The sequence below is a fragment of the Panulirus ornatus genome, chromosome 61 (genome assembly GCF_036320965.1).
Source record: "Panulirus ornatus isolate Po-2019 chromosome 61, ASM3632096v1, whole genome shotgun sequence".
NCBI classification, from domain to species: domain Eukaryota; kingdom Metazoa; phylum Arthropoda; class Malacostraca; order Decapoda; family Palinuridae; genus Panulirus; species Panulirus ornatus.
The window spans coordinates 7,151,957-7,176,588 of NC_092284.1; the positions used below are offsets into that span (position 1 = coordinate 7,151,957).

General features: G+C 39.3%; 1 protein-coding gene across 4 annotated transcripts in view; it reads left to right on the top strand.

Moving 5' to 3' along the window:
- Positions 1 to 5,289: 5,289 nt before the first annotated feature.
- Srrm1 (Serine-arginine repetitive matrix 1) overlaps positions 5,290 to 24,632 on the top strand; it is a 41,574-nt gene continuing 22,231 nt past the window's right edge. For 3 of the 4 annotated variants that reach the window (XM_071696770.1, XM_071696771.1, XM_071696772.1), the window contains exons 1-3: positions 5,290 to 5,423; positions 12,476 to 12,565; positions 13,503 to 13,628. In XM_071696770.1, coding sequence (XP_071552871.1) covers positions 5,400 to 5,423; positions 12,476 to 12,565; positions 13,503 to 13,628 — 240 coding nt within the window. In that variant the 5' untranslated portion in view covers positions 5,290 to 5,399. Of the gene's footprint in view, positions 5,424 to 12,475; positions 12,566 to 13,502; positions 13,629 to 13,908; positions 14,725 to 24,632 lie in introns of all 4 variants that reach the window. The other variant, XM_071696773.1, reaches the window with a different exon arrangement.

The following is a 24,632-nucleotide window of genomic DNA, read 5'->3' on the forward strand; positions in this document are numbered from 1 at the left end:
CACTGAGGGAGATATAGGAATAATGGTCCATATGCATTATCATTTTGCACCATAAATGATTTATCTAAAACAGCAATTTCAAATTCGGGGAAAGTACAGGAATATATATATATATATATATATATATATATATATATATATATATATATATATATATATATATATATATATATATATATATATATATATATATATGTACAGAGCATCAGATTGGGGAAGAGCAGTGTGGTTTCAGAAGTGGTAGAGGATGTGTGGATCAGGTGTTTGCTTTGAAGAATGTATGTGAGAAATACTTAGAAAAGCAAATGGATTTGTATGTAGCATTTATGGATCTGGAAAAGCCATATGATGGAGTTGATAGAGAAGAATATATGGTGTGGGAGGCAAGTTGTTACAAGCAGTGAAAAGTTTTTATCGAGGATGTAAGGCATGTGTACGTGTAGGAAGAGAGGAAAGTGATTGGTTCTCAGTGAATGTAGGTTTGCGGCAGTGGTGTGTGATGTCTCCATGGTTGTTTAATTTGTTTATGGATGGGGTTGTTAGGGAGGTAAATGCAAGAGTTTTGGAAAGAGGGGCAAGTATGAAGTCTGTTTGGGATGAGAGAGCTTGGGAAGTGAGTCAGTTGTTGTTCGCTGATGATACAGCGCTGGTGGCTGATTCATGTGAGAAACTGCAGAAGCTGGTGACTGAGTTTGGTAAAGTGTGTGAAAGAAGAAAGTTAAGAGTAAATGTGAATAAGAGCAAGGTTATTAGGTACTGTAGGGTTGAGGGTCAAGTCAATTGGGAGGTAAGTTTGAATGGAGCAAAACTGGAAAAGTAAAGTGTTTTAGATATCTGGGAGTGGATCTGTCAGCGGATAGAACCATGGAAGCGGAAGTGAATCATACGGTGGGGGAGGGGGCGAAAATTCTAGGAGCATTGAAGAATGTTTGGAAGTCGAGAACATTATCTCGGAAAGCAAAAATGGGTATGTTTGAAGGAATAGTGGTCCCAACAATGTTGTATGGTTGCGAGGCGTGGGCTATGGATAGAGTGGTGCGCAGGAGGGTGGATGTGCTGGAAATGAGATGTTTGAGGACAATATGTGGTGTGAGGTGGTTTGATCGAGTAAGTAATGTAAGGGTAAGAGAGATGTGTGGAAATAAAAAAGAGTGTGGTTGAGAGAGCAGAAGAGGGTGTTTTGAAATGGTTTGGTCACATGGAGAGAATGAGTGAGGAAAGATTGACCAAGAGGATATATGTGTCAGAGGTGGAGGGAACGAGAAGTGGGAGACCAATATGGAGGTGGAAAGATGGAGTGAAAAAGATTTTGAGTGATCGGGGCCTAAACATGCAAGAGGGTGAAAGGCGTGCAAGGAATAGAGTGAATTGGAACAATGTGGTATACCGGGGTCGACGTGCTGTCAATGGATTGTGAAGCGTCTGAGGTAAACCATGGAAAGTTGTGTGGGGCCTGGATGTGGAAAGGGAGCTGTGGTTTCGGTGCATTATTACATGACAGCTAGAGACTAAGTGTGAACGAATGGGGCCTTTGTTGTCTTTTACTAGCGCTACCTCGCACACATGAGGGGGGAGGGGGTTGTTATTCCATGTGTGGCGGGGTGGCGATGGGAATCAATAAACCCATCTGGGGTTGTCATCCTCAGCTGCAGGCTGGTCGTAGCAACGTAAACATTGGCACAGTCTGGCTTCCTCTGGACATCCTCCATGTTCTTCAAAAAATTAAAAATTATCCAAAATCTTCCAAAGTCTATTCATTTTGGACCAGTGTCCTGTGTCCCGTAGATAGATATTAATGGCTCCCATAACCATGTTATTTTGACCAGTGACTTGTGTAGTTGGAAGAGATGTATCATTAATTACTGTCCAAGTCAAGTCATTTTGTCCCAATGGGGTAATTCCTCAGGTCTTAAAAGCAATCTATGTCATCTTAAATTTGGGTCAGATTAGATGAAATGTAAGAATTTTTTGTGGATTTAATTTATCTAAGGTGGTTTAATCTTGGCAAGAAGCTATGTCATCTTTGTGATTCTATATCACGACTGATCCATGTTAGAAAATGGTCACCAGGTTGTTCTAATTCACATTCATGGAGTCCAATTATGTACCAAATGGTCTATAGATGAAATAAAAGAAAATGAACATTAATTTTGTCTTGGAATTTACCATCGACTAGATACATATAAGTTGAATTGTACCTTGTGTCCTGATGGTCTTGTGGGTTGTGAATTAATATGGCTTGTTTGGACAACTGACAACCAGATGACGTGACAATCGTTTGGCTGCAAATGGACCAATCACAGAGCACCATTTCTGTTGCCACTTTCGTCCAAATGAAGTTACCTGCTTTGGTGTGGTAGTTTAAGGAAATGTGGGTTACTTCCAAGGCTTTCCTCGCCTTCTGGTCTGTTCCATGATATAGAATCTTCATTTCACCTCAACTTGGCAAGTTTCCCTCCTTAACCACATAACCAAACCCAAACTCGGGTGGTTTGGTGGTGTGTGACGTCAGCTGTGTTCCCGTACCTGTAAGCCCAGCCTGGTATAGCCACAGTATTTCTTGTCATCCGTTGCACGGAACTTCGTATACTATACTGTTTTTGACGTCCTGTATATTTTTCCTCCTCATGGTGTCTTATCTTAATACAGTTTGCTTTATTTCTTCTCTCAAGTAACTTCTGCAACTCTTTAACACTGACACTAGCTTATTCCACGCCTCCTGCAATAGACGCCATTTTAAGGCTCATATAAAAATGGTTTCGGTGCATTATTACATGACAGCTAGAGACTGAGTGTGAACGAATGGGGCCTTTGTTGTCTTTTCCTAGCGCTACTTCGCACACATGAGGGGGGAGGGGGTTGTTATTTCATGTGTGGCGAGGTGGCGACGGAATGAATAAAGGCAGCAAGTATGAATATGTACATGTGTATATATGTATATATCTGTGTGTATACATGTATACGTTAAGATGTATAGGTATGTATATGTGCGTGTGTGGACGTGTATGTATATACATGTGTATGTGGGTGGGTTGGGCCATTCTTTCGTCTGTTGCCTTGCGCTACCTCGCTAACGCGGGAGACAGCGACAAACTACCAGAGGATTCAACTCACCAATTCCCATTCTATCCGTTGCACAGGCTCAGCCCTCCCTCCCTACACCATCTTAAGACCTGGACATAACCAAGTGGTTATAGGCTGTGTTGATTGTAATTTCCAATTACAACCGCTATTGGCGTGTTGATTTTGATTGTAATTTCCATCCACAACCGCTCCAGTTGTGAGTTCAGCCCCGGTAGAATCTCCTAATGACACCATTAAGTCCTTTATCTTACGGTGTAAGGCTCTTCGTCAATGCCAAGGCACAATGTCCAATAAGGTCTGGAGAAAGGCCATTTAATAGCTGGAGTAAGGTCATTTAAGGGCTTTTGGTGAAACTTACAGGGCTTGAGTTAATAAAAGTCCCATGATAAGGCACTAAGGCCATTGGGATTAATATGCCAATAAGCAAATATGAAAGAATCAAGGGCAGGAGGTGGAAAAGGCCTCCCTAAGAGCTACAAGGGACAGAACCAACTTATCATTTCAGCTTCGTGTAAATTCCCTTCACTACAGGCAGCGCGTAGACTGGCCCTGGCTACACTGCAAAGGAACAGATAAATTTTCTTACCATAAAGAAGGGAAAAAATGGTAATCCCCTACCCATAATTATCGTCATAAATGATAATTCATCCAGTTATCAACATTTACATCAAAATGAATTAGTTAGTCCTATATAAAATTGTTTTCTATGATAAAGTTGTGAGAAAAAACGGTATATTTTAGGGTATACTTTAGATAACTTGAAAGTTTGTATATAAGATAAAGTTACTCGAAAGATAATTCAGTTTCAAACGTAACCAATTATATGTATGATGAAAAATATATATAAATATGGCTTAAAACTCGCCCTGAATAATTGATTTTCAAATTTTCTCTCGAATATTATGTGTTCGAAACTGTTAAAGAATAATTGTATTTGAAACTTTCTCACGAATAAGACTATGACTGGACCCCCAGCTTAGCGCTTTTGGTGCTAGATCTAGCGCTTTTTATAGAGAGATCTAGCGCCTAGATCTCGTATTTAGCGCTTTAGCGCCTTTTTTCGGCCCCCTTTTTTTTGTATTTAGCGCCAAACTTTTGTTTATTTCAATATTTGAGGAAATTCAAAAATGAATTAGAATATGTTAATGTCATTTATTAAGTTTAATCGAAATCTATTGAGATAATAAGGAAAAACAACACAAATATTACACGTAATTCATTTTCAAACGAGTCCGAAATTTTTTTTGAACAGGTTCAGTTCGGGTGCATTCCACTGAGGTTCCCCCCTCCTCAAGTCTCCCTGTTCAATTTAGGTTCAGTCGTCCTCTCAGTGGTGAGGGAACTACCCATGAGTCATGAACACAACAATGAGTAAAAGATATACTCATAATTTTAGAGAAGAGTGGATGAAAGACCATAAATATGAAAAGTGGTTCAGTACTTGTAGAGGGGGGGAGGAGGGATGACTCAAAATGTCTCTCTAATTACCGCCATCATCCATTGTCTATCGTCAAACTTAGTGACATAGAAAGACAGCAAATTAACTCACCATAAGAACTCTAAAGAGCCATTTGGAACTTACAGACAAACTATCCAGTTTTATTTTGAAATTAAGATAACTGGTAGTGAGTTTTTAAACCCTATTGAGCTGAGTGACTGTAATAATGCTACTGGGGTATGTCACGTTATCAATGAATGTTGAAAAATTATGCTTTTTGAGTTAGAGATAATTAATGTAATTGGTTCGTCCAATGCCTTTGTGATGACGTGCTAACACCAGTGGAATATGTGCTAGACTCAAGTTAGCAGTTCTTCATCTATGTCTCTGTAGCAACAGGGCACCAGGAGGGAGAGCTTGCAGACTGGAAATAAATAATATTAAATCAGTCAATCATCCTTGTTATAAATAATCTGCCACGTCAAAGAGGAGAAACAAGTCGATAAACAAATTTTTCCGCTATCATTTGAGTACGTTTAGCACCTTTTTTTTCTTTTCTTAGCATTTATTCGCTGTCATGTCATTCATCCCTATTTTAAATAATCTGCAACATCAAAGAGGAGAAACAGATCGATAAATAAATTTTTCCACTATCATTTGAGTAAGTTTACCACCTTTTTTTCTTTTCTTAGCATTTATCTGCTCTCATGTCAGTGTTTACTGCTTTTATTAGCGATTCCCGGAGGTGGCGGTGAATCTAGCGGTCCGTGCAAAAACCCTACCGTTGGCAACACTGTCGTAGGAACCTTGGGCCAACGCTGGCAAGTCTGGCGTCATCTGGGATCATCACACGAGCAAGATCATCCCAGGGAAAACCATGGCGGACGCAGGCTTTTTCCGCGTAAGTGACCCTCCATAAGGGACGTGCATGACCTGAGGCAGGTGGCAGTGGCATGACGGGGGACAAAAGGGTCAAAAAATGGAGGATGTAAGTGTTGCCAGGGAGCGACGCTTGTCTACCGTCAACATGGCCGACCAAATATTCAGTTTTTTTCCTTTAATTACACGTTTCTCTCATGTCTCCTTCACCGACAATATGTCGAATGGTATTTATAATATCGAAATGACTCATTAATCCTTATTTTCACCTCGTTTAGACTCAAGTCTTGGTTAATTAAGGGGAATTTCGTCCTTGTAGGTGATGCATTATGAATATCGTGTCTTATATACCGTATGTTGGCCTAGTTGTAGGAGGAATATCGGTTGAATATTCTCATTAATGTTAATTATGCAGGAATTAGGAGGTATAATTAATGAATGGGGCCTCAGAGTGGCCTTAAATTGGGTGGTTTGAGGAATATATGGCTAACGAGGTGGTGTATACCCATGACAACAGATCTTTTGATATTCCTTAAGAATATTCTCACTATAGTAAGAATATTCACGCCACAGTATAGCCGTACAAAGAATATTCACCTCAGTATAGCTTTACGAAGCATATTCACCACAGTATAGCTGTACAAAGAATATTCACTCCACGGTATAGCTTTATTAAGAATATTCACACCACAATGTAGCTTTTTAAAGATTATTTTAAAGATTATTAAGAATATTCACACCATAATATAGCTGTACGAAGAATATTCACACCATGTTATAGCTTTATTTTAAAAAAAAATTACAATATAGCTTTTTAAAGAATATTTACACTTAAGAATATTCACACCACAATATTACTTGATCAAGGATATCCACACTATATTAAGAATGTTCATACCACAGGATAGCTTAAGGATATTCACAGCGTAGCCTTATAAAAAAGTATTCACCACAATATATCTTTGATATTCGCTCTTTGTTAAGAATACTCACACTACAACATAGTTTAAGAATATTGACACCACAGTATAGCTTAATCAGGGATATTCATGCTATTCATAATATTCACCACAGTATTGCTTTGTAAAGAATATTCATTATTGCGCTACCTCGCAAACGCGGGAGACAGCGACAAAGCAAAATAGAAAAAAAAATATTCACACCACACTATAACTATTTAGAATATTCACTACAATATACTTTAATATTCACACCACAGTATAGCTTAATTAAGAATATTCATACCACGATATATATATCCTGTTCTTTGAAAACCTCTGCTGTTGACGACATTTCCATAAGGTAGCTGCTTTGTGGCTGCATATTAATTTTAAACGATCTTTTCTCATTGAATATTAGGTTTTCATGTGTAATTTTGCCTCATTTTTTATACAAGTTTTTAACCTACTTATATTTTGTGTAGCGTCTTATTTTAGCATGTACGTATATCCTCTACTATGGCGTCATTTGGAGCTACAGAGTAAATTATTATGTTGCAATTCTTGCTCTACAAATGTTGATGTAATCTATAAACTTTATGCGAGCATGTCGAACAGTTACTCAGTATCCAAAACATAGTAGTACTGCGGAGCTTAACTGGACTTTTAACTTTCACTTATCCTATGAAACTAGATAAGACAGTGGTAAGGACGGCAGAGTGCGAAACTTTATCAGAAAATGGACGTGCATTTCAACTTAAAGATCTTTGATTCTAAAAAATCTTTTTTAATGTTAGTTTGTATCATTCTTTGACAGTTTGATAGTGAAACAGGTTATGAGAGAGGGAAAATGTGTTGTTAGTGTTTTTGTCGTTAATGGTTACTGTCAGTTATGGTGGGCGCCAAGAGAAAAACAGCAGAAAACCACTGGAATAAACTTGGTCATCTGTGTGTTTATGAGTCATCATTATCTTTATACATAGAATGGGGTTCCTTATGATTTGACACCTTTATTCATTGCAGTTTAGTATTGTACGTAGATGGAATGTAAATATTCTGTAAAGGGTTGAAATGTGTAATGTGAATTGGAATCTGTTTATTAATTTTCCATGAATTTGGACATAAAAAGTCTATGTTTCAAGATGTAATTTTCAATGTTTCTACATTTCTTAAAATAGTTTGCAGAAGTTGCAGTTTTGCAAATTTTGAACTTTTGGTATTTATTGCAGTACCAGAAGACATTAATTTTCTTTGTTCTGGTAAGTCAGTCGATAGATAACAGCATGCACATTGAGGTGCTGAAGTGGGCTCATAAAGTAAAATGCTGCGTTTCTGCCATGACAGGACTTGCACGGTGGTGCCAAAGAAGCCAATAGGGAATTTAATTGAGTTATAAGAGTTATAAGATTTTTTGGCCCTTTATGCAGCCTGCGGTCAGTTTGTACAGTGACTTACAAACCTAAGAAAGCTCTTTATAATCCAAACAAGTGCCAGATGGATGTTTGTCTTTAGCTCTCAGCAAAATGTCCTTGCATTATGCATGAAGACATTCGCAAATTACTTTGGGACTCTGTTGTTGCTCTCCCTTCTTTTGTGGAATTACATTGTCAAAAGTCGTACCCATTGATTTCTTACCCCAAAATTTTCCTTGAAATCAAAGTCATGCCACCTCATTTGGGACTTAATCCATGGGAATAAGTAGTTCTACTAGTAAAAACCCAAACTAAATTAGCAGCTCTGCAAAGTTTAAGGAATCCATTGGCACCACTTCTCCCAAGATTTAGAGTAGGGACATCTGTTTTCTAATAAATTACCTACTGAAGAGTAAATCGTATTATGTGATATAAAAGTCCTTTAGGTAAAACGCCCGCAGGAATTACTAGAACCTTAAAATCCTCACACAACTCCATAGCAGATGTTGATTGAAAAATGTTTGACGTATTGCAGCTGGTGAAGGTAACCCATTCACTACAGCTGCTTCATGTGTAACTAATACCTCAAGGTGTTATATTTTCTCGCTTGCTTCTGCTATGACGTGAAATATATGGTCATTGATGGTAATGATAGTATCGCACACATTGTGTCCAAATATTGCAGCGTAAATTTTCTATGTACAGAGGTATGTTCATGTATACATTTTAGATTTAATGAAGTGAATGGGTTTTACTGGACTCCGCCTGCAGCTTGTGATTGGATCTTTGGATTACGATACACTTTCATTGAAGAATGTCTCACTCCAAGGAGTCCTTCGTTTTGGTGCTGCTGGTTGTAATGCATCCTTGAAACGACAGGAACCCTTGGAGAAGAGATCTGGGGTTATATACTTTAATAATGATTATGTTAATCACATGAATGACTGACTATATTTTTGCATCCCCATCACTTTTCATCCATTATGACCCATTTAGGTAAGTTCTTGGTTACACCCGGAAATATGCTCAGGGTGCACCACATCATCTAAAAACAAAAGTTTTGTAAGGGCCCAATGCAGAATTGGAGGTCTGGACCCCTGGCCTACAGATCTATGATCTCGGTATGCCAGGTAAGTGTTCAGAGATTTGGTAATTACATCCTGTGTTTTGACAGCTAACACAGTGAAATTTCACTCTAAAAACTGTTGAGAAGTAGGGTACAAACTTGCCCCCAGATGGTTGTGACATATTTAAACTTTTTCATGTTCTTGATTAATAGAATATTTATTCCTTTAATAGTAAGATATATCAAGATGTTTAAAGTTAGTTTTAATCATTGTTTTCTGATTTGTCTTGGTAAAGTACTTTCAATTTGTGTCCCTCCCACTCGCAAAATGTTTTGATTTGTATCCCCGGATTGGTTGTCAGTTTGTTAGTGGAAATATGTCTGCCAATGCTTGCTTTCCCCACAGTGTATTTTCAACTTTCCCTTTTGTTTCATGCCTTCAAATTATTTGTAACTCTTTCATCATATTCTGAAAATTATTAAAAGATTCACAAAGGAATACAGGGTATATAATTTTCCAAAGGAAGGTACAGAGAAGGGGGCCAGGGTGAGGATGTTTCCTCAGAGGCCCAGTCCTCTGTTCTTAATGCTACCTCGCTGAGGCGGGAAATGGCGAATAGTATGGAAAAAAAAAAATCTCCATATCTGGCAAGTTTTCATTAGATATCATATAAATTGACTTGTACTAGTGTCTGATGGGTTGTCCTTAGGCTATGACTTTGCATTTATATTCCAAAAGTTAGACTTGGGAAAGTTTTGCTCAGGAATATGATATAATATGAGCAATGTGGGGAAGAGCAGTTTGGTTTCAGAAGTGGTAGAGGATGTGTGGATCAGGTGTTTGCTTTGAAGAATGTATGTGAGAAATACTTAGAAAAGCAAATGGATTTGTATGTAGCATTTATGGATCTGGAGAAGGCATATGATAAGAGTTGATAGAGATGCTCTGTGGAAGGTATTATGAATATATGGTGTGGGAGTCAAGTTGTTAGAAGCAGTGAAAAGTTTTTATCGAGGATGTAAGGCATGTGTACGTGTAGGAAGAGAGGGAAGTGATTGGTTCTCGGTAAATGTAGGTTTGCGGCAGGGGTGAGTGATGTCTCCATGGTTGTTTAATTTTTTTATGGATGGGGTTGTTAGGGAGGTAATTGCAAGAGTTTTGGAAAGAGGGGCAAGTATGAAGTCTGTTGGGGATGAGAGAGCTTGGGAAGTGAGTCAGTTGTTGTTCACTGATGATACAGCGCTGGTGGCTGATTCATGTGAGAAACTGCAGAAGCTGGTGACTGAGTTTGGTAAAGTGTGTTAAAGAAGAAAGTTAAGAGTAAATGTGAATAAGAGCAAGGTTATTAGGTACAGTAGGGTTGAGGGTCAAGTCAGTTGGGAGGTAAGTTTGAATGGAGAAAAACTGGAGGAAGTAAAGAGTTTTAGATATCTGGGAGTGGATCTGGCAGCAGATGGAACCATGGAAGCGGAAGTGGATCATAGGGTGGGGAAGGGGGCGAAAATCCTGGGAGCCTTGAAGAATGTGTGGAAGTCGAGAACATTATCTCGGAAAGCAAAAATGGGTATGTTTGAAGGAATGGTGGTTCCAACAATGTTGTATGGTTGCGAGGCGTGGGCTATGGATAGAGTTGTGCGCAGGAGGATGGATGTGCTGGAAATGAGATGTTTGAGGACAATGTGTGGTGTGAGGTGGTTTGATCGAGTAAGTAACGTAAGGGTAAGAGAGGTGTGTGGAAATAAAAAGAGTGTGGTTGAGAGAGCAGAAGAGGGTGTTTTGAAATGGTTTGGGCACATGGAGAGAATGAGTGAGGAAAGATTGACCAAGAGGATATATGTGTCGTCGGAGATGGAGGGAACGAGGAGAAGTGGGAGACCAAATTGGAGGTGGAAAGATGGAGTGAAAAAGATTTTGTGTGATCGGGGCCTGAACATGCAGGAGGGTGAAAGGAGGGCAAGGAATAGAGTGAATTGGACCGATGTGGTATACCGGGGTTGACGTGCTGTCAGTGGATTGAATCAGGGCATGTGAAGCGTCTGGGGTAAACCATGGAAAGCTGTGTTGGTATGTATATTTGCGTGTGTGGACGTATGTATATACATGTGTATGGGGGTGGGTTGGGCCATTTCTTTCGTCTGTTTCCTTGCGCTACCTCACAAACGCGGGAGACAGCGACAAAAAAAAAAAAAAAAGTTTTTGCAAAATTTGTCAGTGCAAAAATTATGAAATATTAGTCAATCATAAAAGTAAACAACTCACTAAGTTTACCTTTCCAACCCTTGAAATGCATGTTTTAAAAAAATTATTGAACCTCAAGGTTTTGATGACATACAGCAGTGAAAGAGAATCACTTGAGCAGTATGTTTCATCTCGTACTTTCACTTTAATAATGTGTAGAAGTTTTGTCGATGTTTCAGCACATGCTAAAAAGTGCAGGGGTAAGGTTCAGATATCAAGTGAGTTGCCACTACAAATGATTTATTTATATTTTACTAGCACTAAAAAATCAGATTGGTGATTATTATTATGTATAGTATGCCTAGTATCATGTTTTACAGTGTGATTCGATGATGATTTTTTCATAACAGCAAAACTATGAAAGTTTGATAAATTGCTAACCACACCAGCTAAGGCCTAGCAGGCACTGGCAACGCTGCCCCCCCCCCCACTTAGAAAACCATTTGCCTTGTCAAAATTTTAATGTTATAAGAGTCGGTCCTTAAAATCACTCTTATGTGATCTGAGGGCAGATCATCATCATCAAATAATTTAGGGTCATCTGCCTGTTCCTCAGAATTTTGCTAAAAGCCACTCACTCCTTCCTGGAAAGCTCTTGAAGATGTACTGGAAGAGGTACACACACTGGCATAGCTGTAAGAAATTACTGTGTACCTCCGCGCCCATCTGCCATTTAGGCTCAATGCATGGATTTATAAGAGAGGCATCTCTCAGCTCTCTTGAATATTCGTTGTGAGATGTTCAGTGCTTAATACCATACATACCTTTGATCCTTGACTTACTAAACTCCCAATTTGCTATGCGATACGGAAGTGTTTCCTTTTACCCCTCCTTTGGCTTTGTGCTCTCTCCCCGTATCATCTTGCAGCATCTTAGGCCCTCCTGACTAACAGAATACTGTAAAGGAGATGACTTTGCAGAGAACAGGAGAGACTATGCTCTTTATTTGTTATGCTGCTGCTCACAAGAATCCAGTTTTTGTATAATTGATGTCAATATATGTATTTCAAATGTCTTAAAGACGAGAAAGCAGTTATTAGTACTGTAGTAGTCTTTAATTGTGTGAAGAGTACTTAACACTAAAAGTGTATGTGTTTTATAGTTATATATGATCCAGTTAAGTGTAGGATTTGGTTGTATTATGTACAGTCCTCATTCATATAGAAGAGTCTCTAAGGTTCATACACATGACTATAAGTATTAAGTGGTACCTAAATTTGTTGAAATTTAGTGGAATGTTAATACAAATCTGTATATTTGTTCTGGAAGGTTAATGGAAATTGTGAGTACGGATATGCAGGAACATCATGTTTGTTATAGCAGATTCATCTAGTGTATGTGATCTTTGGTGTTCATGTTTAGTGAAAAGATTCTTATAATGTATAGTAATGTGCATAATATTTTTTTTTATCTTTGCAGGGTACCTCAGCAGAGCAAGACAATCGCTTCAGTAATAAAGACAAGAAGCTCATGAAGGAGATGAAATTTGCGGAAAGTTTAGGGAAAAAGGTATCAATTTACTATTTTGTATTATTAATATAAGTTTACAGTTTGATGAATTTTGAAAACCTGCTAGAGTCCTTAACCTTTATGAATAAACCCAAGTTCACTCTGCGTAGTTGCAGTTCATATAACTTTTCCATGGGGCTTTTTTAGTGCATTAGTGGTAGCTTTATGTTTCTGGCATTATTCAGCCATGGGGTGAGCACTGTGCACCTTTTGGAAAAATAGTAGGAGCAATAGATAGTAGTAGTAGGTAAGAACATAGACAGGAGCATTAGGTAGAAGTAGTTGGTAGGAACATTAGCTGGGAGCATTAGGTTAGAACGTTAGGTGGACACATTAGGTAATATTACTTGTTGGGAGCATTAGGTAGGAGCCTTTGAAAATACTGCGCTATAAGTGCCCTCTACAAGAGGCCTGTTAAGGGTGAGGCACTAAAGGCTAAGAAGTGGACCTGAAGTTTGCCAGTTATAGAGAGACTTGCTGTGACCATCCCTTTGGGGAGTTCCTAAAGGGAACAGGCATCAGAGATATGGGTAGATAGGAATAGAGGAAGGGGCCAAATGAGGATCTTTTTTGCCTGTGATGCTCAGTTATCCATTCTGGACAATGTCTCTCTGTTTATATGTGTATACTTTAGCCAAAGCCAGGTACCCAGTTCATTGATGAGCATTGAGTGGAGGATGAACAGCTTGGTGAACTGTTAACAGGCTGCCGCACCCAGGTTTTGAACCTCGTCATTCTTGTCTTCATATCAGAATGTTTATACATGCCATTTGTTTGTTTGTTTATTTGTTAATTTAGCTATTTCCTTCTTGTGGCTTTGATTAAGGGAAACATCCTCTATATTGTTTGTACTTAAGTAATTTTGTTCAGCACTTGTTTTTCTTAGATTTTGTAAGTTGCAGAAATGTTTCAGTGACTCTCGACTTCCTTTTTGCAGGTTGATATGACAAAAGTACGTTTGGAAGTGATAAAGCCTTGGGCTACAGAAAAAATCACTGCAATATTAGGCATGGAGGATGATGTTGTTATAGAGTATGTCTTCAACCAGTTGGAAGCTGAGAAGGTGAGTCTAGAGCGAAGGGGGGGGAGAGTTGAGTACAAGAATTGAACGTTGGTATGTAAGGCATGGCTGATGTAATTTTTTTTTTTATGGTAAATCAGAAGTCCACATATCGTAACTAAATTTAAAAAGGATAAGTATGAATGATATTCATACTCATCCTCAGTATTTACCTGATCTGTTTTGATGTATGAGAGTTTGTGCGTTTCTTAGTACGCAGATACAATGTATGTGTATCTTTAACCAGAATTGATCTGATATTGCCAATCTTTCCTGGTAATAGCAAGTAATGCCAAAGGGGTGTTGGTCCATGGCGATGGAGGCGCCCCAGCCAACGACCTGCTCCAGGCTACCTGTAGGGTAGGATCTTCGACTGCACCTGGCTGGCCAACCACATGGGGTTGGTCTTCTCCTCTTGTCTGGGTTCTTTCTCCCAGGGGTCTAAGGCACGTGTGCTTGGACACCTTGTGAGGAAGTATTCTCCGACATCATTGGATAGCAACTCTTACTCAGGCACTTGACCTGGGAGACTGGGCCATGGCCTGGTATTGCAGCAAAGGACAACAGCCTGGGCAGTAAGCCTGGGGTCACTGGGCCATATCATCATCTCTTCTGATCTTCGTCTACCTTGATTATTCTGGGTATCAAAGCCTGGGATAGTCTGGGTGTCTCATCATACTTTTTGTGGTGCTGGCCTGGAACACTGGGCCACATGCCTAGGTCACATGATGCTTGACCTGGGACCAGTCTTCTGGAAATCCATCCCTACCAACCTGGGCTAGGAGCCTGGGCCATTCATGGAAGCCTTCGAGGGATACCAGCACGGATTTCGGGCATAGTGCCTGGACACTTCCAGGCCTCCTCTGGAAGTGCGGTTGAGGATAACTAGAAGTCTCAGGCCTGTGTGGGCTTGGCCTTGACCATCAATCATCAAAGGTCCAAGACACATTTCTTTGGAGATTCCATACCTGGGGGCTCCACGCTGAACCACGTTGGTGAATAACAAGAATAAGAATATTGTGAACCTTTTCCAGGAGCTACGTCTTGCACAGGAGTCATCATCCCCACAAATGGCTCTTAATGCCATAAGATATTTAAGGTACAGAAGTCTCTTAGGCCTGATTGATCATATTTCAGGATAACCCTTAAAAGGAACGGCTGGAAGGAAGGAACAGTCAGTCATAATATAGGTCATCCTTTTAAGATAGGTGTATCTGTTGTTTCAAATGTAGTGATGCGAAGTATCCCAAAATGATGATGCATGAACAATTTATAAGGTTTTCTAGGATGGGGTATGTTACTGATGGCTTAGGTTGAGAAAAAGTTCAAGGGAATTTGTTGTAATGGGAAAGAGTTGAGATGAATGGGAACATGAATGGCAAACTTTTTTCACAGCCTGTTACAAATTGACGTCAGATTTATTGCGTGCACTTATGAGAAATAATCAGATGGAATTGCATATTGTTTCATTTGTTCATTAGAATGGTTGTAGATTCCTGCATTGACTTGTCTTTGAAATAATAATTGTTAGTACTCACTGATTTTTTAAATTGGACAGCTTTATGATAAATCATGTGGAGAAAACTGAAGGATGCCATGATTAAGTATGGATATCCTTGATTTACATTCATAAGATAAAAATGGTTAAGAGGGAGAAAGAAAATTGTAATGAATGATTGCTTTGAAAAATGAAAAAGTTAAGGTTGGATGGGTAAGTCTTAGGATCTGTTCAGGATACAGATGGAGAAATTAGCAGTAGCAGCTATGGATGAAGGAGTTTGAGGGTGTAATTATTGCAGAAGGAAGTCACTGTTAGGGAGCTTGGCTAGAAATAAATCCCAGAAATATGAAAAATCCTAAAGTGGATTGAGTGACACGAGATACTGAAGAAGGGTTGACAACATCTCTCCATCACTGTTCTGTAGAACACAATATAAAAATTAGTTAGAGGATTAAATAGATGCTGTAATTACATCCATGCTAGCAGAAGGAAGTGTCAGGAATGTATATGATAGATATTAGGTTGTGACAGCTTGCCTGTCTAGGAAGCAAGAAATTGTTTGTGCGTGGTAACAGGAAGGATTTAGAAAATAGTTAGTAGTTTGTGTAATCATGTAAGGAGTTATGGATTGAGTTTATGATGTGAATCAGATTTTCATGATAAGAATGCTAACTGAGAATGTTAGAAAGACAAGATGAGCCATGTGTATGCTATTTTGTTAAAGAAAGGCTTGTGGTAAGTGTTAATTGAGAAAGATTGTAAGCATTTTTTAAGAATTTGCTTTCTGAGCATAAAGTCAGCTTCAGCAGTTGAGTCTTCTGTAGAATTAGAATATAGAAGGTTTAACTCACATTAAAGATTGGTCTTTTTTGATCTGAAAGATTGTATAACATGTGCATTGTTCTGAGTGATGAGAGAAGTTTAGGTTAGCAGTAAAGTTAGTGTGGAATATTAGGAATATCAGTAAGTGTGACAGCCTTTTCACGTCATTCATCGATAAGACGTTCCTTACTTTGGCTAAAGACATCGCTAACAACTTCAGTTCCCCTACTTATCCTTTACTTTTCTATTCTGACAATACTACAGATCTATGTCTCTCCCTTTGACAAAGCTACTTTTTTGGTTCTTCTCTAACTCTGCCCTAGATGACTAACATTCTCATACCCCCTGTTGCTCCTCTTACTAATCCTCTGCCCCTCCCTGTAATCTGTAATCTCTTTGCACGGTACAAAAATCACTTTTGTTTATATAAAGCAGGGCATGTAGACCAGATGGCATCAATCCCCATGTATTGAAAGTGTGCCTTAGAACTTGCGATTGCCCTTGCTCATCTTTTCTGCTTTTGTGTAAAAACCAAAATTTTTTCCTTCGTGAAAACAATCATTTGTTCATATCATCCCTTAGAAGGGGGACTGTTTTAATCTCTGCCTCAATTATTATCAAATTGCTTTGACTTTGTTTATTTCCAGTCTTTGAATCCCCTCTTAACTCCCATACCCTCAAATTCCTTGAATCGCCCAGGCTTCTCTGTAGTAATCAGTATGGCTTTCACTCAGCTGGTTTTGCTGATGATATCCCTTCCTATCTTAATAATGTCTTGTCATCATCCATGAGGGATTTTGGAGAATGCAGTATATTAGCCCTTAATGGGGCTCCCCTCTTTTTGGTTTCCTTCCCTCATATCCAACGCTTTCTTAAGCTGATTTATCTTTGTAATTGTTGATGGATCAGCCTCCCCTCCCCTTTCTCTATCAATTGCAGTCTCGCTTGGGGTTTTGTCTTGTTTCGTGCCCTCTTCCTCCTTTTCTTAACAATTTCCTTTCTTCAAGAGTTAACGAAATATGCTCATATGCTGATGACTCAGCATTTTATTCCCCCACGTCCTTCATATCTTTTTCATCCTCTTTCACTTAATCTGTTCACGTATTGACACAAAACCCTCAATAACTCAGACTTGGATAGGATATCTCAGTTAGGTAGATGGAATCTGACTAAGTGTAGTGACCCAAAAATCCAGTTTTTGCCATATCCTTAAAATTCTTCTTAACCTTCCTATCACAGATGATGGGTTTGTAAATTTACCGTTTACTGTGGTTTGTGCCCTTGAGAGCTGACTGCTTTTGTCCCTTCATCATCAGTTAAACCACATTACAAATGTTTGGCTGTTAGCAACTCGAGTAGAGAATTCCAGAGCTTAGGGGTGAAGGGAAAGAAACTAGGACTGTTATCATGATTGTTTCTTTCACTTCACCCCTGAGTTCTGGAAATCTCTACTCATATCTTTCTTAAGTAAAACCTGACCCTTTTCTTTTCCCCTAAAATCAGATTTTCCATTTCCTCTAATATTCCTGTTTCCTTTTTTTCGTATTTCTCTGATTGGAGCCTTCAATATAAAGCAGGTAGTGCTGATGATACGAATCTAGATATATGAATAATAATGACCAACAGTGGCTGGAATTCAGAACTGAACATGAATGTTAATAAGCCAAGATAATTGCTCTAAGAGTTGGAGTCACCACGGAATGTCATAGGACTGAGAAAAGCAGGTTACAAAGCATTAATTTGGTTATACTTTCTCCAATGATTCCGAAGGAAAACTATGAATTGTGAAGTGTGGTAAGGTTTGATGTGTGTTGCTGAAACCTAGAAATATATATTGAGCGAATATTTGAAGAATGCATGGCTCTTGAGTTGGGTTTCTGGAAAATGAGTATGTGGTTCGGAAATTGTATGATGACGTGGTTATCTGATTGGAATGGTTCACAGAGTTAGGGAGTGCCATAGTGGTATGAGCAAGGAAAGGATGATGAATAGACAGTATTTAAAAAAAAAAGATGAGTTGACTAGATTTAGAGGACAGTGAATGAAATAAAGAACAGTGTTAGGGAAATAAGATGAGAGATTTTGGAATAGAGTGAGGTTATGAACCCAGATATACAAACAGGGGAATCTGTGTGTTGTGTAGATAGATTTTGTTCATAAAACATTAATCAAAATTTCTACAGTTCACTGAAAGTATTGTCTATGTATATGTTTGAAGGTTGATAGATTTATCATCATTTAGTACTTATGGGTAGCAGAGTTACGTGTCCTTTTATTATGCTTATACCAATAGATTGTTATATTAAGCCACCAGACATAATTAAGTACCTGGTAATGTGTTGGCTTTCACCAATGTACAAGCATACATGCAAAACACACTTCCACACACATACATCCATTCATCCATTTGTATACATTTGTTGTTACCCCAGCTACATAACATGCTGAGAGTTTTACACTCATGGGGCCCTGTTTGTTAGCATTATACATGTATTGGTTGTTTACCATGTGTATATGTACATGATAAACCGTAAGGTAGTTTGTAGGTCTTGTATGTTGTTGGTAGTCTCTGATTTTGGTACTTGATACAGCCTTACCAAAGCAGGAAAAGCAATGATAAGAAGTACCTGCCAGCAGCGGCTGTGCAAGTAGTAAATCATCCATGGTGAAGATGTGTCATCGGTGTTCCTCTCATCGTCAATAGACTTCAACTATTGGCAGGAGTACATCATTAGTGGGATCCAATGCCATGGACCTTACCATGCTAAGTGAGCCAACCATAATTTGCATCAGCTTGGAGTGCAGCCACTTCCAGATGCTGTGCTAGACTGTGGGTCAGATCTAAAATTTTTTTTTCCTCTTATTACCCCATTATTACAGGCACCTGACATTCACGACCAGCCTTGAATCATCTACTTCCATCTACCTGCTGGGCTATAATGTTGTCACAGAACAGTAATATTCTGTCAAATATAACACATGTCCCAACTCCTTTCCATAAAATACACCATAGTGCAGACATGCTGAAGACATCAGATGCCATTTACACAACATCTACTCAAACCCCCACAATCCCATCACAAAATACTCAGCTTACTTGAGAACAAAACATGCATCCCCACCCTACAAATTAAAGCATTATAACCCCTCAGAACCCCAATTATTTCATAATCTTTATTAAGTTTAACACCATCATCATCAAAGAGCAAACACACAAAACTGTTCAACTTAGTCCACGAGCACAACATATTCATACCCTATCATTCTGTCTGTCTATTGATTTATATCTCTGATGCCCTTTCTTTTTAGGAACTCCCTCAAGGGGATGACCACAGCAAAAGAGTCTCCGTAACTATTGAACTCCTGTGTCAATTTTTAGCCTTTAGTGCCTTACCCTTTACAGGACACCGACAGAGGGCAACTCTTGCGTAGTTTTCAGAGGCTCTTACCTACTTTTCCTGCTTACTACTTCTACATAATGTGTTTACTTGAATTCCTGCCAAATGTTACTCTAATTCTGTGATGCTCCCAGTTAATGCACCTAACTACAACTTCTAACTACTTAAAGCTCCTGTCAAACATTCCTACCAACTACTTCTACCTTTTGCTTCTGCCCGAAAACTAACTGTGCAGCTTTAACATAAGACTGGCACATTAGATACAAAGAGGAGCATATTTAATGGTTTTCCACCCTGATATTTTATTCACTGGCACTACTCATTACAAAAACAAAGGAGAAAATCTGACCACACTGTTGAAATCTCATCCATAGGAATACACCCACAAAATGACTGCTACTAGAAAGCAAGTTCTTGCCCTCCCTCGACTACCTTCCCTTCCAGATACATTCCCTGGGTACACCCAGTGCTTTTGTAAGGAGATGTCATTGCCCACTGACTTAGCTGGCTCAGCATCCACACTCAAGGTGAACTGCCAATCAACCACTTTAACCCTCAAAGTATCCAACAAATCAACCAAGCTTACAACTCCAAGCTGCATGAAAGACGACCACATCGCAGACCATGGCACATATCCATTATAAATAATGCCCTCAGCTTTTTATTTTCCTTTCCCACTTTTGCTAAGTTGTATCAGGACCAATGAACATTGGCCTCATTTTTGCACAACCATTTCTTTAGCTGTCATGTATAATGCACTGAAACGAGAGCCTACCATCCAGACCCAGGCTCTTTAGCTTCCTCTTTTGTTTACCCTGACTGTTTCATGTCCTCTGGTTCAGCTCACTGACAGCATGCTCTTCTTGCATCAGTCCAGTTCACTCTGTTTAATGTATACCTCGTGCTCCTCTGAATGTGCTTGCCTGATTTCCCTAAATCCCCCTTTTTTATTTATCCTATCCATCAGTATCTTTGACACCCATTTCCTCTGGGGGACTCCTTTAAGGGGTGACCATGGCAAAATAGTCTACGCCCTTTCGTTTCTTTGTAGGTCTCTTCTTCCCATTTACCCTCCTCACTTCCAACACAGGTCCTCTAAGTTGATGTTTCTCTGTTTATTGTTTTGCTATGCAAAAACATTTCAGGATGCCATGGTTGGCCCTTTCATTTGTAATATGCTTACTTCCATGCCTCTTTACGACATTGTCATTCCTTACATGATCCACTTGCCTTTCATTGCATAACATTCACAGGTATTTCTTTTCTTACTCATTCACCCTTTCCTTTCTTATGCATTCAAGGCCAAAGACTCATAATGCTGTTTGCACTACTGTACCTTCAAGCATGCTCTTTCTTGTTCATACGGACTGATTTTTTTGTTGCCTTTCAAGAGGCTGACCTTTCCTTCCATATGATCCACAGTGCACCTGTAATGGTTCCATCTGCTGCTACATCCACTCCTGGTTAAAGCACCTCAATTCGTTAATGCCCTATCCATTTAAAGTTTCTTCATCCCCCTACTGCACCTCATTACCTGAATTTTTTTCACATATATTCTCGTCTTTTTTCTTTTACATCTCACCACACCCTTATGCTAGAGCTGTCATCTTCAAACAGCATGTGATCCACCTCCATGACATCCCCTTTCCCCCAGCTTTCTATAGACCCATATCTCTTGGATTACCTTCTGTCTTATTGCTGTCCAAGAACAGATTAACCATCTTTGATGGTGTCACACCTCCCAAATGAAGACCTAATTTCACTGGGAATCACTCTCTATCTTCCCTTCTAATTTGTGCACCTTTACTTGCCTGGCAAAAAATTCTTCAAAGCATATTCCTTGTTCATGCACCCTTTGCTGATCTTGAAGCCACATTCCCTTTCCCAGTCAAATGCTATGTGCTTGCCACCACTCTACCACAAACCTTGCCAGATGTACTCAACAGACTAATACGTCTCTTGTAAAGTAATTTTTTTGTCTCCTTGACCATACAATGGTGCCAAGCATGCATTTGTCTGTTCTTCTGGACTTCACCTTCAGCCATTCAAAAGTCAGACATCCTTACCAAACATTCAGAAGGACTGACACCCCTTTCTTTAGAAACTCTGCTGCAATTCCATCTTATGCTAAGCTTGTATGGCTTCCTAACTTTTTACTGCAGCATTTACCCTCACTCTCAGTCCACATGTCCCAAACTCACCCTGTCTGCCTTTCTGTCATCGAATGCTTTCAGTAGTCCTACATAATGCTTGCCACATCTCTCTTATTCTTGCATCCTTAATTTCCTGTCTTTATAGATCTCCCACACCTCTTTCTTGACCTCCTGCCCTTTTATTACATACTCCTTATAGCTGTTTGCTCTCCTTCTCTACAGGTACTGTAATTATGCTTCTCTTTTCTTTTCTAGAAATGAGCCGAATTCCTCATTTCATTACGTGCTTCCCGTACTCATATTTCCACACACTACCTTCTGCAGTACATGCTTCCCTAGCTGGATATTAAAACATTGCTGCCCTAGAATCCTTCCACCCCTCTTCCAATCCCTTAGTTTTTTTTACTGTCAAAGCCACTCCCTTCCTTCCTTCCTTCCTTCCTTCTTCCCCCCTCCATGCCAGAGGTTTTCGAACTTTCTGATGCCACTGAATTTACACGTTTGGATTAGCACAAAAGTTATAATCCCATTTGACTTCCACGGAACCTAGTTTGTTAAACTCCTTCCCTATACCATTCCTCATTCAGTCGTCCTTGGCATGCAGGCTTCATTTCCCAACTTGCTTTCTTTCTGCACTAAATTTGCATGCCACTTTTTCCGTAAATCTAGCACGAACTTTCTCACTTACCTTCATGAAGAAATGATGAGGCATTCCATATGCTTTCCATCGTAGTACATTCATGTATAGTAGTATATCCTGTAAGTACACTTGATTTTTTATCTCATATACAGTTATACACATGTAATTTAATGTAAGCACCTGTTAAGGAACCATGTATTCTCAGTATTCATTCTTGTCTCATCATACTTTTGCCCATTGTCTTTTACGTGGAACCCCATGTTTCCAAGTTCAACCCTTAGTCGCCACATTACCTTTCCTTATGTGTAGATCCTCTATTATGCGTCAAAACTGTGGAAGCTTTCCATCAAGTTTTCTCATAAAACATTCATTTTTACAGCTTGCACTTCCAGGTGCATAAACGCTGACTGTTACCCACCTCTCATAATCAGTTGATTGTAATCCACAACGTTCTTGAACTTAATTCCTTACACTCTTTGACATAGTCTCACTGCTCTTTCATTGCTAATTCCTTTTGATGTTTCACTCATTGCCAATGCTTATTCTTTATTAGAAATGCCACCTCCTTTTGCTCTTGTTCTCCCACTGGCCCCACTTTACCCTCTTGACATATCTGAACCATTCACCCTCCTGCCCCTTTAGCTTAGTTTCATTCAGAACTAGAACACCCAGGTTTCTTTCACTCAGACACGGTATTTACTTGTCCCCTCATTTCGTTTTGGTTACAGCATGCACTTTCAGACACCCCAGCTTGAGCTTTCAAGACTTTGGCTGGCTCCTAGTGTTCATGCCCTTTGCGAGTTGCCTCATGTGAAAGCAGGAGATACATAAGTAGTTTTCTTACTTCCATGTCCCCATGTGTGTAAGGGGGAGATTTGGATTACTACCTACATGTTAGGACTGGAGTGTTGGGATGGAAACTTTCCTCCTCTTCCTTGTCATTCTCCAAAAGCAGGAACAGTAAGATCTCTCCTGAATATCCATGGCATTCGTTTCTTTGCAACCATGCTAGACCGTTCTCGTCCATACCACTCCGCAACCTCTCTCTCTCTCTCTCTCTCTCTCTCTCTCTCTCTCTCTCTCTCTCTCTCTCTCTCTCTCTCTCTCTCTCTCTCTCTCTCTCTCTCTCTCTCTCTCTCCCCCCCCCCCCCCCCCCCCCCCCCCCCCCCGTTAGAAATAATAAAGCTGGTGCCTTTCTTACTCAGTACCTTTTAATAAAAGATCACCCAACTTGAACAAACACAGCAAAAACAAATATGCACAGAAAATGATCTGGCAAGCAATAAAGAACCAACCTTCCAACCTAGTTTTAAAAACCAAAACAACACCACAGACATTTACGAGTTACCCTCTGTCATCTGCTTTTGGGACACCTTTCATCTCTACATTACAAATGCTTTGCGCCATATCACATGACTCTTCATGTCCAGTCTGCACCTTCCACACTGAAGACACTGAGCACTTACTCGAGTACTCAGTTGTTCCGTCACCCAAGAAAGACTTGAACACAGTGCCACGCTTTTTGACCTTTGGCCCTACCCAGTGGATGTTGCTGGTTCCTCAGTACTGCAGGGGGTCCCTTAGGAGGGAGTCCTGGCTCTAAATGAAAAGGTTTTGTATTTTTCCCGGGACCATGGGAGTAAGAAATCTAGCCACACATATCAAGTTTATGAAATGTAACAAATAGGGGCCAAAGCAGGAAGTTGAAAACCCTTTTAACTTTATGATAATACTATTCCAAAGTAGAGACAGAAGATTTATGCAAAGATTACACTTTGAAGTCTTATTAGGGAGGCTGTTGTTCATTTGTTGCAAGTGCAGCCTTGCTTAGATGAGAAATGGTGAAAAAGTAAGCAGAGAGATAATGTAAAGAAGTACTTTCGAGGTATAAGAGTGGTGGAAGAAAGGAATGTAGGAATTTACTAGGTTATGTAACTTTTGATGTGCTCATTGTGCAGAATACTTCAAGGATTCTGTCAGAGAGTTCGAGAGATAGGGCCCCATGCATGTAGACTTCCTTTCCCATATAGTAAAGACTGGAATATATAGACACCAAACCACTTGATTCATCCATACTTATAGCAACTTCGAATGACAGACTTGTACATACATATGCGTATCCATGTACACACATTGATTCACAGTTGGATATCCCTCTGCATGTGTGCAAACTTACAAATAAAAGAACACATGCACTTACACTTGCAGTAAACATGTAAACTTGTATATATACTCTTAAAATCACATAACTTGTATGTAGAAAACACTTGCAGTATCTTTCAACATTAAAACAGGCTGTCGTATTTTTATGACAGCGTATTTTGTATTATCTTTCAAGATGTTGAAGCTTATGATACCCAGATATTATTGTAATGAAATGATTAGTTTGCCATGTGATAGTATATGTAAATCTCAATGACAGTAACTCAAGTTCTAAGATTTAACTCCCAGTGACAAATGTTAAGAATACTTTTTCATTTTGGTAAAAAAAAA